The sequence below is a fragment of the Ochlerotatus camptorhynchus genome, unplaced genomic scaffold (assembly GCF_037179485.1).
Source record: "Ochlerotatus camptorhynchus isolate MF236.1 unplaced genomic scaffold, CSIRO-AGI_Acam_v1.1 ptg000324l, whole genome shotgun sequence".
NCBI classification, from domain to species: domain Eukaryota; kingdom Metazoa; phylum Arthropoda; class Insecta; order Diptera; family Culicidae; genus Ochlerotatus; species Ochlerotatus camptorhynchus.
In genome coordinates this window covers 5,272,287-5,291,665 of record NW_027040812.1, presented here as the reverse complement: position 1 = coordinate 5,291,665, position 19,379 = coordinate 5,272,287, and the positions used below count along the sequence as shown (strand labels likewise).

The 19,379-nt window shown below is 39.1% G+C and overlaps 2 protein-coding genes across 2 annotated transcripts in view; one reads left to right on the top strand and one right to left on the bottom strand.

The window, feature by feature from the left end:
- Nucleotides 1-4,061: 4,061 nt before the first annotated feature.
- Nucleotides 4,062-5,677, bottom strand: LOC135708045 (zinc finger protein 808-like). The gene is made up of 4 exons (XM_065229983.1): nucleotides 5,491-5,677; nucleotides 4,606-5,403; nucleotides 4,397-4,542; nucleotides 4,062-4,336 (listed from the first exon to the last, which is right to left on the bottom strand). Exons 1-4 carry the CDS (start codon nucleotides 5,620-5,622, stop codon nucleotides 4,114-4,116), a joined length of 1,299 nt encoding a protein of 432 aa, XP_065086055.1. The 5' UTR covers nucleotides 5,623-5,677; the 3' UTR covers nucleotides 4,062-4,113.
- Nucleotides 5,678-12,059: 6,382 nt separating this feature from the next.
- The window catches only part of LOC135707989 (uncharacterized), a 50,001-nt gene continuing 42,681 nt past the window's right edge, over nucleotides 12,060-19,379 (top strand). Inside the window, exons 1-2 of the mRNA XM_065229905.1 lie at nucleotides 12,060-12,234; nucleotides 14,551-14,851. Coding sequence (XP_065085977.1) covers nucleotides 14,729-14,851 — 123 coding nt within the window. The 5' untranslated portion in view covers nucleotides 12,060-12,234; nucleotides 14,551-14,728. The remainder of the gene's footprint in view (nucleotides 12,235-14,550; nucleotides 14,852-19,379) is intronic.

The window sequence follows — 19,379 nt, the reverse complement described above, 5'->3', positions numbered from 1 at the left end:
TAATTAGGTTCTGCAGCGTGACGTCACAAATGAACTCAGTGTTAATAGGCTGAACCTTTTTGACAGTTCAGTGGTACTGTTTACAAGCACTTAGTCGTTTTTTCGAAAAAACAAATTCTAAAATTTCCGAATTTTAACTTGAAAATTGTCGAGGAACAGCGCGGTGAAAGGATGTTGCTCGTGGACAGTGCAGAAGTGTGGTTTACATCTCACTGCAGTCTGAAAAATTATCGAGAAAATCCACCCAAGAAAAAATCCGCTAAGTCCACGTAAACAGTACCACTAAACTGTCATCAGATTGAGGTTAACCCCGACGGTGCAAAACCTAATAAGTGTTGTTCGGATTATGTACAACTGATGAACAACCGTGATCAGATCATGATCATTGTCATAATGATCGTGTTTTTTTTTTTTGCTTTTTTCAGTCTGTGAATTAGGAAAGACGCATGTATTTGCGTTGGCGGCATTGGTCCTTTCGGTGGAGTGAAAAAGAAAGAAACAGTTCACCGTGTTGACATACCGAGTCAAATGTGCGCTATTTACAGGTAAGGTGCAAGGAAACTAGTCGACTCTTTCATTCTCATCGCGTTCTTATACAGCAACAGACGTGACGTAACGCATTCGAAACCGAGAGAACGAAAGAGTCGACTTGCTTACATCCTCCTCACCTATAGAAACCGCACATCGCCCCGTTTCAGCCTTGGTGTTAAAAGTTACGGTAGGATGGTTCAAAACGCAACCCTGGGGTAAAATGGCCCTGCGCTGTTTTTCATAGCTTTCCGATTGTCAATTCGTGAATTTAACAATCAGCATTGCTAGTTTAGTGCTTGAACTAACATTCTGGCACATGATATTTCCAGAATTAGTAATGGGAAAGCAACGAAAACCCGCATGGCGCTATTTTACCCCGGGGGTGCATAATGGACTGTTCTCCCCTACCGATGGTCAGCACCTATCTGCTGAGGCTTGCTTTTCCGTTTTTTTCGGTTTAAATGATCTTTATTTCAGTTCAACTTGGATGATTACCATATACATTTTTCTACGTGATTTAATTGCTTTCTTCATCTTTAGGTATGGGCAAAATTCTGTCTTAGACTTAGTACACGGTCGACCACCTTGGTGGGATTGGTTCGTTTTGTTTTTAGAATTTGAATAGAAACTACTTAATACTCCTATTTACAGCTTAAAACTAACCTACTCTACTATATAAACTTAACCTACTATATGTACAAATTGCTTATTAAAGCATGTTCAGAAAGATTGCATTTTTGGATAAATTTGGTTGTCATATCCTCAATTTTGGAATCTACTTTGGGAATTTCTGCCTCTTGATGGAGGTCTGCTATTCTTGTGTCGAATGGACGATCCAGGATCATCCTCAGCGCTCTATTCTGTGCAACCTGGATTTTGTTCCTGTGGGTCTGAGCGCACGATTCCCACACCGGGGCGGCATAGAAGATCACGGGGCCTATGATCTGTTTGTAGACAGCCAGTTTGTTTTGCCTTGAGAGGCGGGATCTGTGGCAAATAAGCGGATACAAACACCTAACCAAGGCGGAGCACTTAATTAGCGTTTTCTCTATGTGCGAGCGGAACAGGAGCTTCTCATCGAACAACATCTCGAGATAAGTAACAACAGCGGACCACTCGACCCTTGTACCATTCATTATTACGGTACAGAAGGGAGACGGTTTAAGTTTTGGCGATTGGGTGGTTTGTCTTATTGACTTCTTGCCGCAAGATTTCACCAATACAACGTTGCTAGTGTAGCCCTGTAAAATCGATTTGTTTATTATTATTTTCAACCACGAAATCAGCTGTGAAAGTGTTCGACTTGACAGCGGTTTGTTTTATTTTCAACCAGTAAAACGCTTGTATTAGTGAAACTGCTCACGGTGGTAGAGAACTCTATGGAATGTATAAGGCTGATGTTTTGGCAAAAATGTATAATAGTACGTTCAGACTACAGAGTTATAACATGTTATAGCGCTATCTTGATGGTGGCTTCTGTGTTGCAATTATTTGACAACCGTTATAACATGTTATAACTCTCCAGTCTGTACAGCGTTTAAAACGCTGTCCAGACTGGAGAGTTATAACATGTTATAACGGTTGTCAAATAATTTCAACACAGAAACCACCATCAAGATAGCGCTATAACATGTTATAACTCTGTAGTCTGAACGTACTATAAGTGAAACACATGAATAAAATAATTGATTTTCGTTTCGTGTAGATGACGATTGTGCCGCCTGCTATTTAATAAAAAAAAAAACTGTTTTCCTCGTCAACACTGATGATGTAAATAGAGACAATGTTCCATGTTTGGGAGAGCCAGAATGTCGGAGATGAACAAGTTGAAGAGGATGGGCGCAAGGATACTTTCTTGCGCAACGCTCCCGCCAATGTTGAAGGCATAAGAAGTGATGCCGTTGAGATGTCCTGCCTGATAGGTAATTTTGGATGATCTTCGTTGTAGTAGCCCATCATGTCAGACATTTTCGAACGCTTTTTCAACGTCCAACAATGCCTTGGCAGATGTCTTAAGTGGACCCTACACGATTGCTTTTATTGACAATAATCGTATTGTCAATACATAATATATTGACGTCAATACATCGAGATTGACAATATTTCTGAATTCACATCATCAATATTATTGTCAATAATTCCCCTTCGCGTCAATATATTGATGTGTGTGGGGTTTGTTCCGTCTGAGAGTATTGCTTACTCGAGTCAGTTGGTGAGTAGTCGTCCGACCTTGTCGAAAACCAACTGACTCGAGTAAGATGTTTTTTTTTTTTTATCGGCAGATGTCAGAATAAATCGGTAAATCGCTTTTTAAATGAGCTTTGATAACCCTGAGAGCAGGCTGATAGGTCTGTAGCTGGAAGGAGACTTTGGACTGAGCAACTATCAGCACTAGAGAAGTAACCAAGCCTAAGGCACTGATTGAAAATCAGTACCAGGTAATCATAGAATCTAGAACTCATATGTATGAGGTTTTTTCAAGATGTTTTCGAAACCTGGGCTGGGGCCTTCATCTTTTCCTGTCACATGAACAGCGGCATACAATTTGGGAGAGTACCTTGTAGGCAGCGCTCAGCAGTGTGATCGTGCGGTAGTTGCAGCAATCCAACTTGTCGCCCTTTTTGGAAATTAGGCATACGACACCTTCCATCCATTCCTCCGGTAATATCTCCTCCTCCCAAATCTTGGCAATTACCTAGTGCAGCGCTCTAGCCAGTGCTTCACCACCGCATTTTAATAGCTCATTTGAAAGTTGATCTACACCAGTTGATTTGTTGTTCTTCAGTCGACCGATCTCCTCCTCAACTTCTTGAAGATCAGGGGCCGGTAGTCTGTCGTCTTCTGCGCGTGCTCCAAGGTCTGTTGCCGTGCCACCTTCGTTTTCTGCTGTATTACCGTTGAGGTGCTTGACATAGTACTGCTGCCCCTGTCAGCCCTGTAGTGTCCAGTATACCGTAATTAGAATCTTACAGTTTTCGATCCTAATGTGCGCCACATGGCACTTCTGAGAGTTTTGTCGTGCTTTTCGTCGTCGTTGCCGGCTTGGAATAGTTACTACAACAATTCGATCATAAATGGAGTGCTTACTGAGCAGATCATGGGTTTAATCTCCAGCCCCTTCGCATTCAACATTCGTTAGTTGCTTTTTTGTTTTCATCAAATTACTTTAGTTCAGCGTACTGTTTGCCAAAACGAACAATGCTACAATCCTGACGCCTTTACCCAATATCCCAGTGATTTCTCGTGCAAATGCAGAGGGTTTCTCGAAATCCAGCGAAGCAAGTATCACGTCAATACATTCCTTGACCTGCATTTGGATGCGGCCGGCGCTGATATTGCTCATTAAAAAGCCTAAATTTATAAAGAGGCGACATGTCAAAATTGGAACAATCGATTGTCTGTCAAAGTCATAGGAAAAGTCATTCCAATCGTGCAGAAGACCTGTCAAATGGATAAGATGTCTCTTTATAAATTCAGGCTCTTTATTGCTCATTATAACTGTTATGGTTAAGGGTAATCATATGAAAAAAAACACAGATCCGTGTGAAAGAATGCTTCAAGCATTTAATTTTCATTGATAAATTACAATGCGCATGAAATTATGTCATGAATCTCCATATGGTGCTTCAGTGTTGCTTTAGTTTTAAAAGCAGTTTTACATTTCTCGCATTGGTACGCATTATCTCGAAAATGAGTTTTCTTATGCTGTTGTAGATGGCCACCGCAGATAAAGGATTTCGTACAGAGATCGCACTTGTACGGTCTTTCACCCGTATGGGTGCGTATGTGTTTCTTCAAAGAGGAGCTGAAATGTTTCCCGGGATTAGGCCAAATTTGCTAACTTTATAATAGACAAATGACATACCTAGTGACGAAAGCCATATCACAATAGCTGCAAGCATGATTTCGTTCGTTTCTGTGACTTCGCAAATGGGTTTGTAGGGAATGCTTGAACCTGAACGTAGTTTGACACAAATCACACTCGAAGTTGGGCTCATCTGAGTGATTAATCTGAAACTCAAAATCATAAAATTATGATTCATGATAAAAGAAAAATTGATAAGATTAGATTACTTTGTGCATTTTAAGCGCTGTTGGGTCCCCGAAGCTTTTACTACACTGATCACATTTGTGGGGTTTATATCCTGTGTGGATGTTGAGGTGGCAAGTCAGATTGCCCCTTTGGGAAAATGCTTTGCCACAAAATGCGCAAACATGTTTTCTAGCTCCAGAATGTACGTTCATGTGCTGCTTCAAATTTTGTTGCAAGACTCCACAAATGGGGCATTTCTTTTTGTATTTTTTGATACCTCCTTCATTTATAATGACCGAATTATCCTTCATTTGGTCAAGATTAAATCCTTCACATGAACTTTGTGAAACCGTATCAATAGGCAGTGAATCATTCTGGTTTTTGGAAGTATGTGTGGACGTTGGTAAATTCTGTTTACTGTTCAATGGGACTTCTTCGGGAATGGTATCATCAGGTTTATCCGATTCTTCACTACAGTCGTTTTTAAAAACCTGAATCTTTTTTTCATCAGAAACGACCTTTTCAGTACCTTTTTGATGTGGTTGTTTAACAATCTCAACCAAATAAACTTCCTCAGCCTCAGGTGTTTTGGCCCAACCGGCATTATTAGTTTCATTTTGCAAATCTTCCTGGTCTGGTGCATATTCGATTAGTTCGATTTCCTCAATTTCCAGTTCCTGGTTTGGATCATGGCACTTCTGTGACTCAAAGTGTCTCTCGTAGAGCTTTCGAATTTTCTCCTGAGTTTTCTGGCATTGCCTGATAAATTGTGAACAAATTACTAACTTTGATTTGCAAACCTCACAGATGTTTGATGGTACTCCATCGATTGGTTCTATCTGAAATCCGAAACATATTATGGAACACAAATGTGTGAATCGTGTTTCTATTTGAACTTCGGGTGAATGTTTTGTCAACAAAGTTACCTCAATGCAGGTGCACTCGAGGATTATTTTGACGAGATTTGAAGCCCCTACCGCAAAAATAGGACAAGTGACACCTTCATCTGTTAAGCACAATCGACACAATTCTATTTTTGAGGAGTTTTGTATACTCATTATAAAATTTCTGCTTTAGCAGACAAAAAAAAAAATACCAAAGGAAACACCACCATGAAATAATATCAATCCGGACAAAAAAAAGTAAACAAAAATATGTTGCACGGCCAATGAGAATAGCTCAGAGAGAGAGGGAGAGTCACTTCTACTCAATGACGTTTATACACTGAGCAAATTTACCATGTCGTCATTGCATGATTAATCATTCAGAGCTATCCGATTTCATTAACATCGAAAATAATATGAGATACCCGATTGACTGATAATTGACATTAAATGGGATGATTCATCATAAATATCATAAAAGAAACTAACATCAACCACTTAATGAAGTACCGTTCAAATTTTGAAAGGTATTAACAAAAAATGAATTCAAGAACAGAAATGAAGTAAAATCATCCAAGTTAGCCCCATGACGAAAATCATACAACAACTGTCATGCGATTCATATCGTTCCAGTTTCCCGTTGCGTTTTGGCTTCGCCATTTTATATTCGCAGCTGGATGAACGCGCACTGAGCAAAGGGGCAACATTCGCAGTTTTTGGTGGCTCCCAGTGATCGAAAAATTGGTGAAAATTAGTGAAAAACTGTCGCAAAGTGGTGCAAAATTACTGCCGGAAGCCGCGGGAAGCAGCTGGTGCCAAGTGTGACCGCAGAAAAGGTGCATTTTAGTGCACCGCAGTGCTAGCCTTTCTCCGCTGCTTTTTGGCTGGTTATTTTTTTCCTATCCGTGAGCTTCCGAGAGTGTGTGTGGTGTGCGTGGGGTTTCGTCCGACGGACGGACAGAACAAGATAAAAAGCAGCTAGAAGCTAACAAGCAATTCCGATTGCAAAGTGAACAGCTAGGGTACGGACGGACAGGGAGCGAAGAATAAAATTGTCCGCCTGCCATGGCTGCCCCGTAGAAGCTGGCGCTGGCTGATCCTGCCTTGATGCTGCTGCTGAATTGTTGTCCGGTGCAAGGTGTGGTGTGGGTTTTTTTTTCTGTCGGAAAGGAACTGTTGTAGGACGAGAGACCACCGAAGAATTCGGAATAACACTATCCGGTGGACGGGAAGACCAGCCAGGAGACCGGTAAGCGATGATGATCTTTTTGTTTGTGGTAGATATCACGATGGAACCATCTATGGCGAGTTTTTTTTTAATGGAAAACATCGAGAAAAAAAAACTGTTCCAAAACCCCCCACGAAATATTTCGACCGACTCCACTTTTCCTCAAGTTATTGAACATCACTAATAATATATATCTTTCCAATCCTAGGAATCAGATGCAGGAGTACCTTCCCAAGGAGACCAATGACTTCCGCTAGCTGTGAGATTCTTCAGTCATTACAAAACATTGACCCCATGGCACTGAACTTCGTGCTTGACCTCCACAAGCGACGCAACATAACACGGAAGGATGTTTTTGATGTCCAGACTAGCGTCAAGAAATTATATAGTCACCTTGAAAACCTGATCCGCTCCATAGTACCTTTGCAGGCATGAGACCCACAAACACAGTATATTACAGACGTTTATCTACAAAACGTGTCTTCAATGTTTAATTGCATTGATACAGAGCACAAGTTCTTTAAGTTTCTTATAGAGGCGGACCTTTTCAGTAAACCGAGAGTATTTATTGCTAAAAACGGTAGTATCGATGAAGCAGGAAGTGACACGAACATCAAAACTACACATTTAATCTTAATGAACTTAGAGTTTCAAATCAGAAAATTTCTCGAAACCGAAGATGTGCTGTCTGAAATAATTAAAAATATGTACAATCTAAGGAAAACAAGTAATAGATATTGCAATTTTGTCAACGGAGCGCTGTATCAAAACAATGTAACATCATTTCACTTTTTGTTTTTCATAACAGTTTCCACTTACACACTTTTTTTTAAAGGTCAAAAACACATTACGGCGGATTTGACGTTTCTCGCTGTGAAAGCTACCGAATTCGGTATTGGAACGCTTTGTTTACCGAAACTTCAGTAAAATATTTTACCGAAGTCAGTGATTAAGCTTATTTACAGATCTGCCGGTATTTTTTTTTACCGTTTTCGTTGAATTGAAATGAAATCACCGAAATTCGGTAATTTTATTTACAGTTTTCAGCAATATAGCGAGAAAATACCGAAACATCTGTAATTTTTAAGATTACCGATCTAAGACGGTAATTTTATTTACCGAACTCAGGGTCTCTGTTTAAGTGTGTTGCCCACGCAAAAGGGTACACTCAAAAAATAAATCACATTTCCAATGGAAAATATCCATTAGAATTTCACTTAACTTTCATGTGATCTCATAATTGGGAATAGCATCACAAAATCACATGAACCTTATGTGTCCAATGAAGTTTATGTGATTTGTCATATACAATTCATGTGATCGTATGAACGTTATTTGAATTTCAGATAAAAATCATTAATTTTGTTATTGGAAAAATATCATGTGCGTTTCCAATGGAAACTATATGAAAACTTTTTTCAGTGTAGAGGAAAGTGTCCCCTACCCGGTGATGTTAAAGGTTTGCGTTGGTGTCATATGGGTGGCGAGAAAAGGGCAATGTTTTCAACAAGAAAAAAAACTTCATAGCGGTAAATTTTCCTGATGAAAACAAATCACTGACACAATCACACTTTAGCAATCTCCATAAAGGACATTAACTTCTACTCAGGATGTTTCTAATGGGTAGAGTCGGTGTAAGTAAATAAACATTACGATGCTATGAAAGGTCCACGAAAGGTATTGCAATAATATATAAAATATAATCGAAGAAATGAGCATAAACACGCAGTGAGCGTTAAATTGTTATGGGATACGCTCGGTAATGATTAGTTATGAGAATTTCTACTATTTTTGTTAAGATAATTTGACAAAATCACTGATATCATGATTTACTACAGCCGCAATATTTTTTCTCTCGCTAGAAGTCATTTGAAGTTGTTGTAGAAGTCCTCTATTGCCAAGTGAAAAGAATGGGAATGTTTCGAAAACCGTGATGCGAGTTCAACTGTTTTTCTCTTGGCGTGACTCATTATACACCGACTCTACTAATGGGTATCACAGAAAAGGGGTTATTCTCATTGGCCGTGCGTACCCAGCTTCATCGCATTTCGATGTCTTTTAAAAATTTATACACGCTAAGATGCACATACCTTAAAGTCGGTAAAAAATACCTAGATATCGGTAAAAATTACCGATAATCGAAGATGCAATTAAAAAAGTAAAATAAACGTTTTGTTCTATGTACAAATTAATGTTTTCCATTGCATCTTTTCAGATTTAAAGAAGAATACTAGAGAGGGTATAGTATAAGAGCGAAGCGGATTCAAAACAAACTGCCTTGGCAACCAATGCCTAGAAGATGCCTATGGAAGATTCAACCATTATCTACACAGCAAAAAAAGTTGTTGAATATTACATCGAAACTGCTGCAACCAGGTCAATCCATCGGTTGTGTAATATCACATTGTACGATGTACATCGATTTTGCGAACAAAATTGCATCCATTGATGTAATATTGTATCTGCGTTTTGCTATTACATCATTATTTCATACATCAGCTTGAATTACGTTGATCGATATTACATTTTTTTTTGGCTGTGTAGGAACTGTCGTAATTTTAACTATTTTATGCCGAGGTTATGCCATCCCTTAAAAAAATTCAATAAAATAAAATGATTTACATTGTCATTGTAACCATGATATTTACAGTCAAAATATTTGACAAATACCATAAAGTAACAACGAAATTCATGGTTCACAACAATGAAAATCATGGTATTTGAGAAATTTTCAGCAAATAAGGGGGGTTGTTAAGCATCTTAACTATAAAGAAAGTAATTTTTCCCGAACAAATTTGATCTCATCACACTAATTTTGATTGTTTGAGCCGAGGACTTCCTAAATCAGCTGAATTGTAAATAAACACTTTGGAAAATACACAAAAAATACGTGAATGTGTACACGTTGAAATTAAAACACCCGAATAAAAATATTCAAAAATACCTCGAAAATTCTTTTTACACGCGAAATACATATCATAATGAATTGAATACACTTTAATGCAAAAATCGAGGCAAAAATACACAAAACTTAAAAATACACATATATATATATGTATATACGAAAAAAATACAAAATACACCTTTTCAAGTCCGGTAGATGAATCAAAAATACTCAAGATGACAGCCCCTCGGTTTGAGCATTGCATCGTTAAAAATCGAAATTTATTTTTTCTCCCCAAGGGGTGGTCACTCTACCCACTAATTTTGCGCCAACATTTTTTTCGGTGTACCTCAGTGTGCCGCAGCTGTATGGGCAGTGCCAAGAAGTCATTGAACTGACTTTTATTTGCTTGTGAATAATGCCTTGCTTGGCAACCCGGTATTTTAACAGCTCTTGTTTTTGTTTTGTTTTTCAATGTTTTCAAAAACGACACGGACTCCCGTTGGGACTATACACTGCAACGGACGAGCTCCGTTGCTACACGATCCTTCCATCTTCGGCGGAAGGCCGACCCCGCACAACGAACGTCAATCAGTAGTCAACCAGTCCTTCTGGGAGCCGGCGGAGGAAACGGATTTGCACCGCCCGAGTATCATCGGTCGGAAAACTGGAAACCAACACCGGCCGGAACACACGTCGGACTGATGAAGGACGCACCGCTGACTCGAAACGGACCAGTCAACTTCATTCAACCGGCACAGCAACAGGGCGCAGTGATGATGGTCTACGGAATCGATAACAACACAGCCAACACCGATAAGCTGTTCAATCTGTTCTGCTTGTATAGAAATGTTGTCAGGATCTCGGTCAGGATAAAGTTCTTGAAGACCAACGAGGGTACCGCCATGGTCCAGATGGGAGACGCCATCGTAGTTGAACCAGTCGAACGCAGCATCCAGCACTTGAACAACATCGAATAAATGGAAATGGTGGTAGCAAAATTCAAATTGCATTTTCCAAGCAGAACTACTTGTCAGAGTCCATCAACCCGGACATGGACAATTCGATCAGCTTCAAGGTCTACAGCGCCTCCAAGAACAATCGCTTCCCAGGCCAGCAAAAATCGCATTCTCCACTTCTTCAATATCCCACCCGTATCCCGGCCGAGGATCTGCTGCTGACTGCATTCACCACCAAGGACAGCAAGTGCGAATGTTCCCGCTGAAATCGTAAAGTTCCTCCACCGGATTGGTCGAGTTCTCAAGCAACCCTGGCGAACGCCATCATGAAGTGCAACCACAGCGCGGTCGATCACAAATGCACAAAATCCCCATTCATTATGAAGTTGTGCTTTTCCTCCTGAACGGTGCGTGGAGCAACGAGAACAACGAGAAATCATTGTAATATCGATGTTTTCTTCTTTCCTTTATATAACGTCGGTCTCTGTTCCGCAATCTAGTGCCAATCACCGACGGACATCGATTACCATCCATTGACGACAATCGAATGTGCAGGAAGGCAGCTTCCACACCTGCGTAGGATATCGCACCCATTCACAACACACATGGGCTGGGACCAACGGCTTTACTTCCCTTCCGAAGGAAGACGTGACCAGAGATTTTTATGCCTCAGAAAAATCCCACCGACCTCGGCTGGGATTGAACCCAGACCCATTGGGGTGTTATAGTACGTTCAGACTACAGAGTTATAACATGTTATAGCGCTATCTTGATGGTGGTTTCTGTGTTGCAATTATTTGACAACCGTTATAACATGTTATATTTTTTGATTTACGGTTTAGCGACTTTGCAGTCAATTTAATTGTTTATAGGAAAGTTTGAACATACTGAGAGGTAAGCACATATCATCGGTAAGAGACGTGTGAGTGAGAAAATTTGCGAAAAAATCTATGGGCCAATTCTAAAAAAAATCTAAATCCCACCGGTGCCCTTAGATTTTTTCGCAAATTTTCTCACACACACGTCTCTTACCGATAATATGTGCTTACCTCTCAGTATGTTCAAACTTTCCTATAAATAACATGTTATAACTCTCCAGTCTGTACAGCGTTTTTGAAGGCAGTCACGATATCGATGTTTTATCCGAGGTTTTATCCTAATAATTTTTTTTTTCGGGCTGATGGAAAAAATATAGGTTTTTGCACGAATTACTACACAATTATGCTCAGTGTAGGTGTCAAGACGAGTTCAAAATGCCTAATTTTGAGTTGTTTCGTTTCTCCGTGATATAAATACAGGCTGAAAAAATATCGCATTAAAGTTATCTAGACCAGATGTCAGTGTTGACATTTTCCAAAAGTTCACTTGCAGCTAGCTGCATCGTATGCAATAGTGCAGTCGATTTCGTTTTGCATCTCTTTCTGAGCGTAGCTTCACCCTGGATCGCCATCTTGCTCTCGCACCCTGAGAGAGGCAGCAAAATCCCCTGGTTCACCGCCGAGCGTCCGTTCAGCAACGGAGCAGATTAGAAGAAAAATCTCTCGCGTACGGTACGGTCCGTCATTCGTTCGTCGTGTTGTTCGAAATGAAAGTTTTTTCTGTAGTGAAGAAAATGGATTAAAACAGCTTAAATTGTCGTTGAAACGTTTAAAAAATAGCAAAAAATCATGGTGAATATCTTAAGTTTCGGTCGAATATGTAAAACTTCGTAAAAGGTGCGTAATTTTGGGAAATTTTAATTTTTTCCACCTAGGCCATGTTGAGCTCAGCGAAAAGCGAGTTTCGTGTTGAAGCTCCTCCATTTTGTGCGTGTGTTGTTGCTCTGCTCTATAGCTGCGATCGGTGTCTACCAGCTTGGGTTTATTTTTTTTTGTGATTTTTTTCGTTCGAAATCCCGTAGTGCTGTGGTAATTTATTATCAAAATTGTGAAATTCAGGCCGGGATCGATTGCAACTCCGAAGCAGATTTTGGCGAAGGTGTCGTAATTGGCTTATGTTCTGTCGTGGGCGGAGGTTGCGGTGCAAGCATTTGGATTCTGGGAGTGGATAACGGCGCGGAAGAAGCGAGTGAAAAAGTGACTTTCAGCCCCTGCTATTTAGTCACGTAGGCCACGGCTCTGGCTGACATATAGTGCTTTTGTGCAGCAGGGCGGCGAAGGAAAAGTGTAACTTTGATTTGTGCTGATGGTGCTCTTTTTGTTTGTATTTTTGGCATATGTATCGTAATTACTGCTAAACTGTCGCTAAAGGAGTAGCACTTTCTATTGCGTCTATAAAATTAATCACTGAAGGATGTTTATTGTGAGTACTGAATGTCGGCATGGTTATTATAATGAATACGCCAAATGGAGTAATCATTTGAGTTGTTAAAGATATGCATTGTGAAAAACTAAGAGCTCACATCAACATCCTTTCCATGCTTTCGGCGCATCATGTTTAAACATGAGATTACTGCATAAGTTGTTCACGTTTCTTGCAAGTACCATTTATTGAACGGTAATTTTAATGATATTCTCAGTTAAACCTACATCTTTGGGCTCAATTCTCTGTTTTCATATAAATATTGTCTTGGTATAGATAAGGTTTGTGCCGTTTTGTACCCATAAAAGTAAATCGGGTAGAGTAAATGACGGCTTCGGTAGTATTTTTTACCTATTATCGTCAGGCGATAAAAAAAAAGTCCATAAGCGCTCAGTTTTGACTAAACGATGCTCTGAAACCGATGAGATGAACTAGCCAACTGGCTAAAAATTGAATCATTAAATTAAAAAAAAAAATCTGAAACAATGTTTTCTTCTGTGGAAAAGATATTGAAGTCATTAACCCTACCTAGTCATCGATAGGCAATGTTCCAACTTAGATCGAGTATCAAAATCGGGTCTGCTTGTTTTATGACAAACGTCAGTTTGATCGTTTGTTTTTAAAACCTACCTCATGTTGATTTTCACACTGACAAAAGTTCGGTTTCGCTCTGGGTTCCAACTCCGGTAAAAAAAACGAATCCGCTATAAGCATATGGTAAACAACAACTCTCAACGCTCATTTGTTACAGTATGATATTTACTTACATCAGAGCATCTTTTTTTTAATCGTTTCACTTTTATTATTGTCGAGACTTGCTTGCTTGCTAACCCGTGCTCGGAATATGATCTTTGGTGGCCGAAACCGTCCATAACCCTTTCTTGGAAAAACAAAGTAAACTGTGATAATTGCTTCGCCGATGATCAAAGATTCTATCTGTCACCAAGCTAGAGGAAGTTGAATCAAGGCTTGATTAGAGCTAGTTTTTTTTCTATTTATATTTTTATACCGGTAAATGGTGAGTCCTAGTATTCTTTAACTCTAAAATTTACAAACACATGTAAAATGCCAATTTTTTACAACAATGCCAAAGATTTTGCCATTGTATCAAAAGTAGTTAACATACACTCCATGTTAGTACACGCGATTTTCTCTATTCGTATTTTGATCTTGCGATATCCGATTTTTGTGTAACTTATTTAAAAAATTATAAAAAAATAAAATGATGTATGGAATTGGTATTTATGTATTCACCCTGAAAACAATCATTGCAGAAATTTGTTATTGTTCTGAAACTAGTAGAAGCATCACAAACTTCAAATCGAACACCGACATTTCAATCATTAAAAAAAAACGATGAAGCGCATTGTAAGCAAAAAAATCTGAATTTAATTGGGACGTCGATTTTTCCTCCTCCCGTTCGCTGTCTAATGTGTTATGTCCAAGCTGTTTCCATCGCCACTTATGGCAACATAAGTGTCAAAACAATAAAACATAATTATAGGCACGCTACCCGCTACATGCCTTCCAAGTGTCCAAGTGTAACAATCTTCTAGTTCTGTCTATTCTTCAGGAGAATTCATGTGCATACCTGTCTCTAGGACCTGTTCCCAAAAGCTTGCAAATACGTAAAACGCACAAAAGCAGCCATTTTCGATTTGTTTCCTATACACCTTACCGTTGAGCACGGGCAGTTAATTTGAAATCATCTTTTTCGTCTTATCTTCCAGGACTATGATTCTTTACTAGCTTCCTTAAGCAACCGACAGCAACGCCAGTGAGCTCGGTTGCAAGCTTAGTGTTAGTGTTGGTAGATGTGATTGGTGAAAGTAAACTGAAGCATACAACCCTACCTGTTACCTACCGTCAGTGAAAAATTAAAGAAGAAAAAGAAGAAGAAGAAGTACCATGGGTGAAGATCTGCGTGCGAAAATTCAGGTTTTCCGACCAACGTGGGAAGAGTTCAAGAATTTCCCCAAGTATGTCGAATACATCGAGTCGCAGGGTGCTCACCGGGCTGGATTGGCTAAGGTAAGTGGTTATTCTCTGCCCCCCCAATACATCACATCCTTCCGATGACAGCCCATATTATAACGATCTTCAATACGCAAGAATAGTTGTATAAAATGTAATTATGTCTGAAGTTCCTCTCCATACAAGTTAATTTACAATCGACATTCAGCTGGATGTGATTCAATTTATTTATATCAAACTCAAGTTTCTCATTTCTGCAGTTGAATTACTTCTGAGTAAGTCAAACTATTTTCAGTTATAGTAAGGGGCGCTACGTAGACAGTTTTTTTTTGGGATTCTTGACCCCCCCCCCCACTCTTCCCCTGTGTAGACAATTGTCCATACACAATTTTTAAAATTTGTATGGGCCGTGGGTAATTGCTAGCGCTAGGAAGCAAGTTGCGAAATACGAAAGAAGTGTTTTTTTTATTGAATAAAAAGAAAAAAATAATAATATGGACCTAGACGCATAATCGCTGAAAAACATCAAAATTAAAAGTGCAGTTGTACGCAAAATAGCGAAAAAATAAACAAATTTTAGATTTTACCTCTCAGAATTCCATGAAACTTCGCATAATTGTTCGCTAGAAGCAATGAACCAAGTTTGTGTTGGAATTCGGACATTTTGACCTATTCGATAGTTTTTAATATTTCATATTACGAAAAAGACTCATTTAGTCGAAATGATGTTTTATTGTTGTACTACATCAACTGGATGAAGCCCCAATGATATTAACCTTATCAATTATAGTACGCAAAATATACATTCAAGCTTTGTCATAACATGAAAAACATCTTTAGTCCGTTACTCCTACCGGCGAAAAACGGAAGACAATTTTCGACGAAGCGCATCATGGGTGAGATGAAAGTCTGCAGTCCGCAAATCGCTCCGTTTGCTCCATAATTTGTGCGTCGTAGAGGCAGCCTTAGCATACGGTTGTTATGAAGCGGTCGGGGTTGAACATTCAGGTCAATTTGTCTTCAGGATAGCCTCGCAATCTGTCCTTCCCTGCAGGATATCGGCCACGATTAGGGCTCAGCTTATGTCTCTTCTAGTCCGGAGAAGTTCTAGGTCGATAAGTTGACAACGGCTAGGTCGTAACTGGGTAATCGAAACGGATCATTTCAATGCTATCTACGTAGCGCAAAATGAAGAAAGCGACGTTGAACAGATTCGATTCTCTTGGCACTGTTGTTGTAGTTGGGTTCCAAACCGCTGAACAATACTCAAGCGTCGATCGAACAAGCGAACAATAGAGAGATTTTAGACAGAAGATGTCGGCAAATTTTTAGCTATCCTAAAACAGAACCCTAAAGTTCTTGACGCCTTATCGACAACGTATGCAATTTGTTGCTTGAATCATAGCTGCAAATCCAAGATCACACCCAAGTCTTTCACCTGATTCGAGCGTTCGATTGTCGAGCCAACCAGGTCATAGCTAAATATTATCGATTGTTGTTTTCGTGAGAACGTAATAGCGCAGCATTTGGCTGGGTTCACTACCATTCTGTTTAAATTGCACCAACTAACGAATACATTCAGCTGACGTTGAAGAAAGTGACAGTCAGCAATCGAGCGGATTCGTAGGAAGATTTTTTGGTCATCTGCATATGATAACCGAAGAGCTTCGATGACCAGATGCACGTGGTTGAAGTACAGTATAAAAATCAACGGTCCCAGATGACTTCCCTGAGGTATACCTGATGTGCCGAAGAAGCTAGCTGATCTGCAATCTCCTATGGCAACCTTTAGTTGGCGACCGGTAAGATCTAGGTAGAGCTGGAATTAGGGCCTAACAACTTATGTAAACAATGGCTTCTCTCGATGATTTATAAAAAATCAAGGCGCGCCCACGCATACCAACATAACCATCGGGTAGGGAAGGACTTCCCCTACCTGATGGTGACATTGATTTGCTTGAGTGAGCCTTGAATTTCTAGAAATCATCGAGGGAAGTCATCGTTTACAAAAGCTGTTACGCCCTAATTCCAGCTCTATCTAAAGCGGCCGACAGTAAACCCATGTTGATCAGCACTCAAATACTGCTTTCAATGGGACAGCAACGGCAACATAATCACTAGCTCGAATATCTTCGTAACGGCACTGAACGATGTAATTCCTCGATAGTTATCCACAGATCGTTTCCTTCCCTTTTTGTGGACGGGAAACATGTGCGCAAATTTTCAGCAGGATGGAAATATGCCACTGGAAAGAGACATGCGGAACAGGCTATGGAGCGGAATTAACAAGCTAACAATATGTCTCTTCAAAAATACAGATGAAACTCTATCAGGTACAGGATTGAAGGAAGACTTGAATAGAGTCGCGTGCTTGGAAATCATCTCAGCGTTAATATCAATTGCACCCTGCGTTTGATCATTTTCTGGAACGTTCTCGGCAGCCAGGGTAATATAGTAATATGGTCGTCAGTTAGTATCTCATTAATGAATACATAGGCAAACTTGTCGGAAAAAAGGCGGCATAAATCCTGAGCGGTGGTGGCAGCAACTTTTAGAATGTCCTAAGTTTTCATTAAAATTAGCTTCGAATTCCATTTACGGTTTTCTTGAAATTCTACTCAAAATTATCTCAGGCTTCACATGAAATCTAAAATTTCTCAGAACTACCTTGAAAGCAGCTTCCACTTGATGTTTTTCTCAAAGATTTTCTTCCTAGAACTCCCTTGGAATGAGGTTCTCAAAAATTATAATAAAACTCCATGAAATCTGTGCAATTTCAAAACTTGTGGGAAATGTGCATATCTCAAAACCCAGGGCTGATAGCGGGTCACTTTTTAGTGACTTTGTCACTTTTTTGAAGGTGGTCACTAAAAAGTCCCTATTTTCGACAAAACGTCACTAAAGTCACTTTTTTCGCCATTCCCGCTTGAATTGCAATGTAAAAATCGTTTAAAAAATTGTAACAGTACTGCACTATTCTTAGTTGAAAGTTCATTAAACTAACGAACGAAAAAGTACGCAGAAGAAACCAAGACGATACATCATCAAAGCACACTTTTATTTGCGTTTCGCACCTTTGAGGAGTCCAGATTCAACTGCATTATTTAGGGTGACCGGGAAATCGGGATTAGGAAAATACCGGAAATTCGATGTCACCGGGAAAAACTCGTGAACTTCGATGCCAAATTGAAAAAAAAGTGCTTCTTCTTTAAAAAATCTCAAGATTAGATTTTCAGGATACAGTTAGTTTGAAGAACTATTAAAAGAACTTTTTTCCAAAGCAGTTTTGAACAGATTTTAGAATAGATTCTAGAGAATTGTATTACCAAGGTACTTCGGACCAAAAGTTCTAGCGAGTTTAGGGATGACTCCAAGTCAATTGTGTGAGATCAGTGTTTTTTTTAAAGTAGCCATGTGAACAATTTCTTGGGTACAACTTGGACTAGGAACTACTTGGAAAGCAGTTTCAGATAATTTTAAGGAGAACTCCATGTGAATTTTCAGTAGAACTTAGAGGAGAACTCCGAGACAATTTAGATTAAAAATTTATAAGAACTCAGAGGTGAACAGTATGGGAATTTCTAAGGAGGCGGATTCCTTTAAAAAGTTTATAATTCAAAAAGAATCTAAGGACGAATTTGATGATTGTTTTAGTGTTCTGCAGAGAATTTCTGCACTGTTATAAAGAAAATTTCAGGCACTCCCAGCGATAAACTCGAATTTATTTTAGATGAACTCTATAAAAATAAATTCTTTTGAATGAAATACGGCAAGTTGGAATTTAAATTGTTACCCATAACTGAACAGTCTCAAATTCCCATGTGAAATATTTATTTCGTTACAATACATAAAAACTTTATTGTAACTAAAATCGAACACTTCATCAATAAGTAGCTTTTGGTGTTATAGATAATTGATTTACTGATTGGTTTAAGTTAAATTTGAATCCACATCTCTAAAATTTCACCTTTCACCAAGTTCATGTACCTACCTGATGAGTTTAATTTTTTATTCTTGTCAATGTCCATAAAATAACCCTTGGATCATTTTCAATGTCCTAGAACTCTAGTTTTGTAGGTAATTCTGAGTAGAACTCCAAGGCAACCTTGAGTAGAATTCAATACAAATTTTAATGAAAATTCATAACAGCTTTTGACTATAATTCTTGAGGAATTATGAGAAACTTTGGTTGAGAAGGAGAATTACACCATGATCATTCTGAGCAGTGGCGTTCCGTAACCTCACTTTTTACCTGTGCACTAGCTTTCAAAGCCAGATTTAATACCATATTCATACTCGAATCGACTGAAAAATACACTTAATCTTCTAGTTTACTCGATATCTATCGATTGCAAGCAATATTTTGATAATTGTTTATGGTTTGAGAGTTGGTGCACAGGTAGATTGAGGTTAAGGAAACGCCACTGATTCTGAGGAAAACTTCAAGATAATACAAAAGAGGACATTCTGAGGATAATTTAAAGAAGATTCTGGGACAAAAAGAATCCGAAGCATATTTCCATGTGACTTTCCGGAGAAATCATAGGATGAGAACTGAATATGAGTATGATTACTATCGAACCTC

Bases quoted from the DNA above. Each gene is read 5' to 3' on its own strand.
- LOC135708045 (XM_065229983.1), bottom strand. From the start codon at position 5,622: ATGAGTATACAAAACTCCTCAAAAATAGAATTGTGTCGATTGTGCTTA. The intron at 5,404-5,490 runs GTAACTTTGTTG...TTCGGATTTCAG, and splicing joins TCGAGTGCACCTGCATTGAG to ATAGAACCAATCGATGGAGT. The intron at 4,543-4,605 runs GTAATCTAATCT...TTTGAGTTTCAG, and splicing joins CAGCGCTTAAAATGCACAAA to ATTAATCACTCAGATGAGCC.